The sequence below is a fragment of the Ochotona princeps genome, chromosome 11 (assembly GCF_030435755.1).
Source record: "Ochotona princeps isolate mOchPri1 chromosome 11, mOchPri1.hap1, whole genome shotgun sequence".
In the NCBI taxonomy this organism is placed as follows: Eukaryota; Metazoa; Chordata; class Mammalia; order Lagomorpha; family Ochotonidae; genus Ochotona; species Ochotona princeps.
This window is the reverse complement of record NC_080842.1, coordinates 66,642,934-66,654,160: the sequence shown is the minus strand read 5'-3', so window position 1 is coordinate 66,654,160 and position 11,227 is coordinate 66,642,934. Positions and strand designations below refer to the sequence as shown.

The 11,227-nt window shown below is 44.0% G+C and overlaps 1 protein-coding gene across 1 annotated transcript in view; it reads left to right on the top strand.

Annotated features, from left to right (window-relative positions):
* Positions 1-639: 639 nt before the first annotated feature.
* Positions 640-11,227, top strand: part of CPEB2 (cytoplasmic polyadenylation element binding protein 2) — a 63,378-nt gene continuing 52,790 nt past the window's right edge. The window contains exons 1-3 of the mRNA XM_058670293.1: positions 640-763; positions 3,606-3,896; positions 4,629-4,718. Coding sequence (XP_058526276.1) covers positions 689-763; positions 3,606-3,896; positions 4,629-4,718 — 456 coding nt within the window. The 5' untranslated portion in view covers positions 640-688. The remainder of the gene's footprint in view (positions 764-3,605; positions 3,897-4,628; positions 4,719-11,227) is intronic.

Below are 11,227 nucleotides of genomic sequence, written 5' to 3'. Positions count from 1 at the left end.
CGTCGCCGCCGCTGCCCGGCTTCGGCACCCCCTGGTCGGTGCAGACCGCGTCGCCGCCGCCGCCGCCGCCGCAGCCCCCGCAGCCGCAGCCCCCGCAGCCGCCGCCGCCGCCGCCCCAGCAGCCTCCGCAGCCGCAGCCGCCCGGCTCCTCGGCCGCCACCCCGGGCAGCGGCGGCGGCGGGGGCAGCGGAGGCGGCTCGCTCAGCGCCATGCCGCCGCCCAGCCCCGACTCGGAGAACGGCTTCTACCCCGGGCTGCCGTCGTCCATGAACCCGGCCTTCTTCCCGAGCTTCTCGCCCGTGTCAGCGCACGGCTGTGCGGGACTCAGCGTGCCGGCCGGCGGCGGGGGCGGAGGCGGCGGCGGCGGCGGCGGGTTCGGCGGCCCCTTCTCGGCGAGCGCGGTGCCCCCGCCGCCGCCCGCCATGAATTTTACCTCAGCAGCAGCCCCCGGCGGCGCCGCAGCAGCCGCAGAGCCGCAGGTCGCCCGTCAGCCCGCAGCTCCAGCAGCAGCACCAGGCGGCGGCCGCCTTTCTGCAGCAGAGGAACTCGTACAACCACCACCAGGTACGGCGGCGGGCGGCCCGCGGGAGTGAGCGGGGCCGGGGCGGGAGTGAGCGGGGCCGGGGCGGGCGGGCCCGGAGGCCGGTTGGGGCCGGGGCGCCCCCTCGAACGCCGCGGCGGGAGCGGCATGGCGCCGCGCCTCCCGGGGTGCCGGCCTCCCGGGGCTGAAGGACAGCGCTCCGGGACCCGCAGCCCCGAGGAGGTGCGGTCGGGACGGGCCGGGGGACGCGGGCCTGGGCGGAGCGGCCGCGGGAAGCGAACTTGGTTGGGCTGGAGGAGAAGGCTTGCGGGAGACGCTGCGTGCGGGCCAGCGGGCGACTCTTCGCCGCTGTCCAGTGGGCGAGTGGGCGGAAGGGTTTCTCTTCGGTTGCTTCCGAGTTTTGTTTCCTTCCGAGTTGGCCGGCCCGGGAGCGCACCGGGACGCGGCGGCTTCCAACGCCCGCCGCCGGCAGGGTCAGCCCGCCGCCGTGGCCGGGCTGCGGGGTCGGGGCTGCTGCGGGGGTCGGGGCTGCTGCGGGTCGGGGCTGCTGCGGGTCGGGGCTGCTGCGGGGTCGGGGCTGCTGCGGGGGTCGGGGCTGCTGCGGGTCGGGGCTGCGCCCGCCGCGTCCTCGGGCTGTCAGGGGCTGGAGCGCAGGCTGGTAGGGACCGCTCGGAGGGCTGGCACGCAGGTGCTGCAGAGGTGGCTTTAATTTCTGGGCTCTTTAATGTTTGGGAACTGTTGGTGATTTTAACATAAAACTTAAATCTGGGATCCGTGTTTGTGGAACCTTTTGGGGGGAGTGGAGTTGAGGAGTGATCTTGACTTTCCTGGAGGGAATTATGGGGCGTGGTGTTTATTTTTAGTGGAATCGCACAGGGCAGGATTTGTTTTTGTTTTGTTTTAACACGTATTTCCTTTTCGATTCAAAATCCTTCTGTTAACCCTTCGTGGCAGTTTTTGGGGGACCGCTGGGTTGGTTGAATCTCAGTAGCGTTATCTGTCAGGTCCATCCCTGATGACTAGCTGACGGAGAAGCAAAACTGGACCTTAACCAGGTTTCTGTTGAGCCAAGTTGCCAGGCTTATCCTTCTAAAAAAGTCAATACCATCTCAACTAGTCCAGGTTAACACTTGGCATTTGTTTTAATTAACTAGAGAGAAAGAGCAGATTTTATTGGAGCAAACAAGGCCTACAGGGGTTGAAAATGCGGAATTTTAAAGTGCTGTGCCTTTTAATCTGAAACAGCCGTTTGTTTTGTTTCTCCCGGTCTTCATTTTGTAGCGGAAAACTTTCCACCGAAAGCTAGCTATGTGTGATTCTGCGTTCTTAAAATTGTAATGCAGAACGTAAGAACATCCAGCTGGATCCTTACTTAGCTGTCCTCTGCTTTTGGACAAATGATGGGTCTTATTTAGCTGTCCTCTGCTTTTGGACAAATGATGGGTCTTACTTGGGTGCAGTGTAAGAGGTTACCAGCTTCCCTGAGGAACTTTGGGTCACTGGAAAAAAACTTTGGGCACTGGCTGATATAGGAGGCAAAGGAAGGTCTTCCAGAGTGGGTGATGTACATCGTCCCTTAGTCACTCTATTAAGTATTTTTTAAAGATTTATTTCATTTTTATTGGAAATTCAGACATACAGAGAGGAGGAGAGACAGAGAGGAAGATTTTCTGTCTGCTGAATCACTCCCCAATTGGCCCAATGGCTGGAGCTTCACCCATCCGAAGCCAGGAGTCAGGAGCTTCTTTTTCTCCCACGCAGGTGCAGGATCCCAAGGCCTTGGGCTGTCGTCCACTGCTTTACCAAGCCACAGACAGGGAGCTGGAAGGGAAGTGGAACAGTCACAATTAGAACGGGTGCCTATATGGGATCCTTCTAGCGTGCCAGGCAAGGACTTTACCTGTTAGGCTACCATGCTGGGCCCCTTAGTCACACTTTTTGAATTATGTGTTGGAGAGGGAAAGAATGGCATAGATAAGGTCATGTTTACATTTGAAAAGGAAAAACATGGTTCTAGAAATCGGGGCTTTAAAAAAATCCTAAGAAGCAGGTCTAGTTTTCTGAGTATGTGTCTATTTTTTTGATAACTGCCTGGTTCATACTTTCTTTAACTTTTTAACTATATCTTGACACAAAGTATAGTATAAACTTATTGACAATATAGTTGCTAGCAATCAATTGGCAATCAGTGTTGAAAATAAGAAGCTTCAGTTGTATCCTGTTGATAGCTTTTCTGATCTGTAATGCAGTGTATCAGGTTGAACTTCACTTGCCAAGGGTTCTAGGTTGGGATATAACCCTTGCAAGTGGATGAACATAATGGAGACTTGTCCTGGGCTTTCTGATACTGGCTACTTAGACAGCGTGTGTCAGTGGGTCCACCTATGGGTAGCAGCAGATAATTGCTTAACAGTTCTTGGATAATTAAATGAAAATTCCAAAAAAAAAAAAAAACTTTCAAGTAAGCTGTATTTAAACTAGAGTAAAATGAAAACCTTAGAAGTTGAATGAACAGTGTCTCCAAAGTGGCATTTATTTTACTGTCTTAAGACATTTTAAATTTGTGCAAGTAAAATGTTATCGTTACCTACATTTGTAGTGTTCCAGCTTGTATTGGAAACTTATTCAAAATATTTGTCATAAAACTGGGACATTTCAATGAATCATATCGTAGTTTTGCTTGTGTGCCCATAGTATAAATTGTTTAAGATCACAAGTACGTTGTATCTTTGAGAATCTTTAAAACTATTTTTAATTTAAAAATATATTGTTTCGTATTATTTTCTTCATATTTATCGGTACATAGTTCTCCCTGCATGAAAAAAAAGTAACTGTATGTTTCTGTTTTAGTAAATTTCAGGAAATATATTTAAAGCTGAAAATAGGATGAAAACTTAGCAGCATTAAAGGAATATGGTTATTTGTAGCAAAACTAGGAGATACTTTCTGTTACCTTTAAATATTTATTTTTTTAAAAGTATTGTTTTAAGTTCTTAACTAAGTTTTGAATTTGAATTAGCAGCTCCTTAAATGCCTTTAATTTAAATCAGTGTGTTTCCCCCAGCCTCTCCTGAAGCAGTCTCCCTGGAGCAACCATCAGAGCAGTGGGTGGGGCCCTGGCAGCATGTCCTGGGGAGCGGTGCACGGCCGCGACCATCGCAGAACTGGGAACATGGCCATTCCGGGAGCTATGAATCAGATCTCTCCGCTCAAGAAGCCCTTCTCCGGCAACGTCATAGCACCGCCGAAATTCACTCGCTCTACTCCGTCGCTGACTCCCAAATCCTGGATTGAAGATAACGTGTTTAGAACTGACAACAATAGTAACACACTCTTACCCTTACAGGTAAGAATGGTATGTAAATGACTCTGTTTCTAATGTTGATATTCCAAAATAGAAAGTTGGGGGGGGGTGACTGGTCACCTAGTCAAAACAACAGAGTGTAAGGCCTGAATTCTGGTTTTAAATATAATCTGACAAAGTATGAAATATTTATACACACAAATTGAGACTGTAACAAGTTTCTAAGCACACAGTGAAATTCGACTTGGAAGAATGTAGGAAGACCTTTGTTTATTTAAATACATATAGAAAAACTCCTTAAAAATACCTGATTTATTGATCTCAAGCCACCAGAATTTTATGTATTCTATGTTACAACTAAGATAGTCTGTAATTGTAATTGTTTCCAGATTTAACTATGATTAGCTGTGTACATATATATGTATGTATATGTATGTATTAGAATATACTTAGTCCATCTGTGATTATAGAAAATATTAGCCTTTTTTACATATGATTCAAATTTGTCTTCACTGCTTGAGGTGTTTCTTTGTTTAGTTTTTTTGTGTGTATAACATTGTGGCCTGAAAGTTTGCAGTGATCAGACAAATTCTTCCAGGCCTTTTACTATTTTCTTAACTGTTGGCTATGTTAAATAAGATTTCCCACCTCAACCCCAAACCTTTAGAAGATGAAATACAGGTTTAAGACAGAGCTTTAATTGCTTTGGCTTTTTTTTTTTCTTTCTGGGTGGGCATGGGGAGAACTTGCTCATTTCTGATGACAACTTCTATGCTATTGAAGGTGAGATCTAGTTTGCAGTTGCCAGCTTGGGGCTCAGAGTCACTCCAAGATAGTTGGTGCACTGCAGCCGGGACATCCCGAATAGACCAGGTAGGCTGCACAGTGTGCGTTCTTCAGGGTGTTGGCTAGGAGCTCAGTACTGTTGATGCATTGCTGTTTGTTGTTTACTTTGCAGTTGTACACGTGTAAGCATATTGTAAGAGCACATCCAAGGTCATTGTGTAAGAAGGATCACCCAATTCCACCCTTTCAATGTGAATGCTTCATTTTCAAGTTTAAAAGTGATTTGTACTGCTCCCTTTGGCAGCACATACACTAAAAATAGTAAATTCTAATAATTTTGTATCTACAAAGCATGGTAAAGTTGGTGGGGTTTTTTTGGAAAATAATTAAATTATATATTCCTGAGCACCTGGCTTTAAACATTAGTCAAACTAAACAGATTTGCTTTTGCAAAATTATTTGTGGTTATCTGTATTGTTTTGTTTAGCATCCATTTTTACATTTGATATTTTACAGAGCTCAGTAGATTTTTGTCATGAAATTTAAGAGATATATTTCTAAAACCATCTTTGTCTTAGTTCAATTTTTTCATCTTTATAAAAACACTTTATAATATTTTAATTTTTTAATTTTGTTACTGGTCTTATCTTCTTGGTTACTGTTCTGCTTCCCAGTAAGAAGCTCTGGGTCATAAGGTTGGGAGTTACTTAAGTCACCTTTAGGACTCCCGTGGTTACAGATTGCTGTCTTTTGTTCTGCAGACTGAATTGAATGTATACTGGGAACCAGGTGATAAGTATTATTGTAAGTCTTAGAAAAACTCGGCTAACCCTCTGGAGGATTCTCTCTAACAGAGCCCCAGTTTGCATGAGTATGGGCTCAGCATTGTGGGAGTTAGGTAAATGGGGTTTTGGTATTCTAAGCTCAGACTCCTCTACAGTGAATTTATCAAAATGAAGTCATTCCTCCTAAAAACTGTATGAATATATTATCAATGCATTGGTAAACAGCTGATCTGTAGGGTTAACCCTAATTGCAGTAAATTACCCTTAGCAGTTTTAACCAACTCAGTCTCTTTACCAAAGTCATTCTGCCAGGATATGCAAGGAGTTGTGTTGTTAGCAATGTTTAAGTTAGCTGGCCATGCATTTCTACTGTCTTTTACTGTGGCCCACTAAGCCCATATCACCTTAAAACAAAACAAAACACTTTCATTTCAAAGTCCTAGTTACAGAGGAGAGACAAGATATTTTCCATCTGCTGGTCCACTCCAAAAATAGCTGTTACCACCAGACCTGGTCCTCTCCAAAGCCAGAAGCTTCTTCTAGGTCTTCCACATGGTTGCGGGTCCCAAGGACTTGGGTCATCGCCCCCATTCTCCCAGGCCACAAAGCAGAGAGGTGGTTGCAAGTGGAGCTGCTGTGACACAAGCAGGCACCCACACGGGTTGCTGGTGCCACCACGTGGCTCCCCCGAACCTGCCATGTGATATTTTTATGATAGTGCTTTCATATTGTTCAGACCGAACACATAAATGCCTAGGAGATGATGTGTTCGGAAAGGAAAATTATTATTTTGAAGGTGGCAAGAGAAAAATGTTTTTGGAGAAGAAAGGATGCAATTATTCTAAATGCATGTAGGGAGGAAGCAATAGTATGCACATGGCATCAGAGCACAGGGCAGGGGTGGATGTAGGTAAGTGAGGCTGTTGACAGTTGCAGTTGGTACAGATCACAAAGAAAGCTTTCCAGCCTGGGTACTGGGCCTGCCACGTAGCAGCAGGGAAAAGCACTCTGCCTTTGCCTGTTTATAGCCTAGCGTATTAGGTACATTTTAGGAAAGAGGATTTTGGTGCTTAAAAATGCTTTGTGTTTTATAAACTGCTTAAATACTAGCTCTGACTGTGGACTCTTGGGCAAAGGTGTGATGAGATGAAGATGTTGAAAAAAAGGTAATGGAAAGTGAACTCATGTTAAAAAGGAGGTCTGAGGCTCTCCCTCCCCTTCCTCTGGTGAGCTTTGTGACATTCATTGAGTGACACAGTTTATGGCTCTCATCTCTGTAGGTCGTAATTTCCTTATCTCTACAAGGCGGACCTTGAACTAGGTTATGTGGCACTATTGAGCAGGCTCTCACACTTTCTCTCATCTCTTTGGTCATTGCTTTAACTCCTTGTTCCGTGTTCTTGACCCCTGATCTTTGTGGTTAGACTGTATGCTGAGTCCTTGAAAAGAAGGCGCTTGAGATGCTGTTGAACACCGTGGTGCTAGTTCTGACCTCCCTACCAGTCTTACAAGCAATCTGTTTCCCATCAGTACTCATTATATGTCATTTATTTTGGGGTTTTTACCTTTCCATGAAAAGACTGAGGTGTTTGAAGCTGAGCTTCTTAAAAATACAGTGCCAGTTGTGAACTGAAATTGGTTAAAATATTAGTTGTCATTACAGAAAGTACTTAATCACTTACATGTTTAACAGTATTTCAATGTCTGACCTTTTGTGTCACATACAATATTTTTTTAAAGATTTTATTTATTTTTATTGCAAAGTTATATATAGAGAGAGTAGGAGAGACAGGAAGACCTTCCATCTGATGATTCACTCCCCAAGTGGCCGCAATGGCCAGAGCTGCACAGATCCGAAGCCAGGAGCCAGGAGCCTCTTCCAGGTCTGTCACGTGGGTACAGGGTCCCAAGACTTTGGACCGTCCTCAACTGCTTTCCCAGGCCACAGACAGGGAGCTGGATGGCAAGCAGGGTTGTCGGAATTAGAACTGGCACCCATATGCAAGGCAAGGATTTAGCCACTAGGCTACCATACCGGGTCTATATGATAACATTTTTAAAATTATTTTATTGGAAAGTCAGAGACGCATTGAGAGGGAGAGACACAGAGATCTATGACTGTAATGAGCTGAGGTGCAGCAGTCAAGGATGAGGAGCTTCTGGTTCTCCCCATAGGTGGAGGGACCCAAGACCTTGGGCCATCCACTACTGATTTCCCAGGTCATTAGCAGAGAGCTGGATCAGAAGTGAGTATCTGGGACTTGAACTGGTGTGCATACAGGATGCCAGCTCCCCAGGCAGCGGGTTAGCTTGCCACACCAATGCATCCACTCCCATATATAACATTTTAATACTGGTAGATATTAGTTAACAGTATGCTATTGTAGAATATTGAACTTTTTTATGTCCTTTAATCTTTTACTAATTTGGCCTAGAACATGCCACATTATGGAAATGAAGTTTTAAGTTTTACATTCAAAACTTAAAGTCTTGACTATCAAAAGTTAACCAGTTAGATTAAGGGGAAAAGAGATTGTTATGCACTCATGTTATTTCTATTGTATGATAAAATTTTGTGAGTTAACATTTCTTTATTTTAGATAATTTGGACTTTTTTAATGGAAATACCTCAAAAATATTTTAACAGCATATATAGATTGTTACTAATATTTCTACCTTCAGGATAATTATTAAATAACTGTTTCTTTGAGAATCACTTCAGAATGCAGTTTAGCTAGTTCCCCAGGCAAGGAATCATACTCAGAAGTATGAATTCTAAAATATCCTGAACTGAAAGTTTTAACTAGGTATAGTAAGGTGACAGTATGTTTTTTAAGACAACGTATGTCATCTGACAGTACAAAATGTGAAACCTATAAATGTGTGTTAACTTGTCCGCTTGAGAGGATCAGTCCTATATGAGTATAGCTTAAACTCCAGATGTTTGCTCTGTGTTAAATAAACTATTTTGGCAGTTTTTGGCCTTCCAAAAATTTCATAATTTTATTTTCAGAATGAAAAACATACAGCTTTGTTTGCCTCAGAGTAAATAAAGGAAGGTCAGGAAATGGCTGCTCAAATTTTGTATGTGTTTGTATTTTAATTGCTGTTGGACATATGGAGAAAAAATGCTATCCTTTGCCTTTGAAAAGGTGAAGTTCAGTTGGATGAGTAAGGGACATTTACCTGGAACAGTTTAAGACGGTACTGAGCTCATGAGAGTGCATGCTGCATGAAGCAGTGCTGTCAAGATAGCATATCATCCGCTGCCAGCCAGGTCAGGATGGTGTGCTAACGTGCTGGCATCGGAAGTGTGATTGGTGTTCACTGTAAAAGGGGCACGGTATTGATGCCACATTCTTTTTTCATTTTAAAATAAAAATTAGGCGACTAAACACAAACATTAAAATTTAATGTTTTGGGGCCCACTGCCATGGCTCAGTTGTCTAATCCTTCACCTCTAAGTGCCAGGATCTCTTGTGGCACCGGCTCATGTCCTGGCTGCCCCGCTTCCCATCCAGCTACCTGTCTATGGCCTGGGAAAGCAGTAGAGGATGGCTTAAAGTCTTGGCATCCTGTACCTGCATGGGAAACCCAGATGAGGCTCCTGGCTCCTGGCTAAGTAGTGTTTTCTACTTAGGTAGAATGTATTTTCAGGCATCTGGTGTGTTATTATATGAGGCAACAAAATTTTCCATACAATGTTTTCCTGCCTTAGTCTTTCAAGTGAGTGACAGGGACGCAAATGGGTTAGGCCTTCCAGTTACCTTCGCAGGAGCATTAGCAGCAAGCTGGTCAAAAGTGGTGCAACCTGCGTGTGAACTGGCACTTGCCTAGGATGCTGGGAGGCAGCAGCTGGCTCTGTGCCAAGACTGGCCTCATACATTTCAAAGATTTGTTTTTTGAAAGGCAGAGTTACAGAAAAAACGGGAGAGACAGATATCTTATCCTCTGGTTCATTCCCCAAATGGCCGCCAAAGTCCCCGGGCTGGACCAAGCTAAAGCCAGTAACCTGGGACTTCATCCACGTCTGGATTCTTCATTTTCAGGAGAAAAACGTTCTGTTTAACATCTTTTGAAATAAATTGTATTTTAACTACTCCAAAGCAAAAAAAGGCAATATTCTATCAAAAAATGTCCTTATGTTGGAGTTATTCTGTTGTCCTTCCCATGATGTTGCATGTGAGCCACTTAGCTATTCTCAACATGCATAATCTCGCCTTAGGCTGTCTTCTTGGAAATTAGCATTACTTTACTGTTTCCTGTGTTTTTTCCTTCTAAAAACAAACAAACCAACCAAAACAAACAAAGAACAACTCATTTGAAGACTTACCTGAAAAAATTACAGATAGGGAGAGAAAGAACTTCTACACAATGAGTCACACCCCAGATATCCACAGCAGCTGGGCTTGGGACAGGCCAAAGCCAGAAGCCAGGAACTTCCTTTCGTCTCCCATGTAGATACAGAGGCCCAAGTACTTGGGCCGTGTTCCATTGCTCTTCCCAGGTGATTATTGGGGAACTAGATTAGAAATGGAGCAGCCGAGAGTGCAACTGGATCTCATAGGGGATTTTGGTACCACAGGTAGGGCTTATCTGCTGCATTAACATGCCTGCCCTTCTCAAAATGTCCAAGACTGTTTATTGCAGCTTCTATAAAAAAGTGTTCATGGCAAATGGCTGAGTTTAGGAAGAACAAAATACATGTTAGAATATGAGGTGGTAGTTTACCTACCATGTGTTAAAGCAGTTTTTCCAGTTTGATATTCTGAGATTAGGTTATCTCTATTTCTGAACGCATGTTTGATTAATTATTTGCCAGATTGTTTTTTGTGTTTTAAAATAGGTTGAGATACTTCTCCTCAAAAATTCTTACTTTGACTATTTTCAAATAACTGTATTGTAACAAATGTAAAAGCTACTTTGATTTTCCATATTAATGCTGATCAGCCCTTGTGTGAACACAAGTTACTTTAAAATTGCCTACGTTTAATTTGCCTCTGTTTAGTTTTTACATTAATGACATTTTATATGAGCACAGAATTTTCTAATGTCTGCATTTCAAAAGAACACATCTTTACTTCCTGTCAGATTTTGATCCTCACAAATTATTCACTGCAATTACGCATATATGTCTGTTGCATATGAGCCTCTACTAAGTTCAGAAAGTAATTTTAACATGCCATGAGTTCTTTTATTGTTCAGAACTGTTTCATGTTTATTGTTTTTGAAACCCCATGTGATAACTTCTGAGGTTTGACAAAGTATAACCAAGCTTATAGTTACAAAATACTTCTCTGTGCTTTTCTGAGGTTTGGTTTTATTGTTGTTGTTGTTGTTGTTCATAAGCTACCTATTGTGGGAGTTTAATAATCACAGATTTGAAATAAAAACGGAATCAGGGACCTCATAGTTGGAAATCTCGCTGATTCAGTTGGAAGTGGATGTTCTAACTACAGTAGCAGTTGACGCAGTAGCTTGGGACACCCACACCCCTTATAGAAGTGACCCGGATGCAGGTCCCAGCTAGCTCCCAGCCCTGGCTTCCGCCCACAGGGCACCGGGGCAGCAGGGGATGACTCACATCTCTGCCACCTTCGTGGGGGCTCCAATTGAGCTTCCAGCACCTTATGACCTAGCTCAGCTTCAGCAATGTGAGGATTGAACTAGACAACCAGAGATCTCTCTGCCTTTCAAGTAAATAAAATTCAAGAAAAATGAATGCAATTTTTGAAAATAAAAATTCAGTTGATTATATAGTTCTCCCTGACTTTGGTTTATTGGCTTACTTAAGCATTTCTCCTTTCAGGG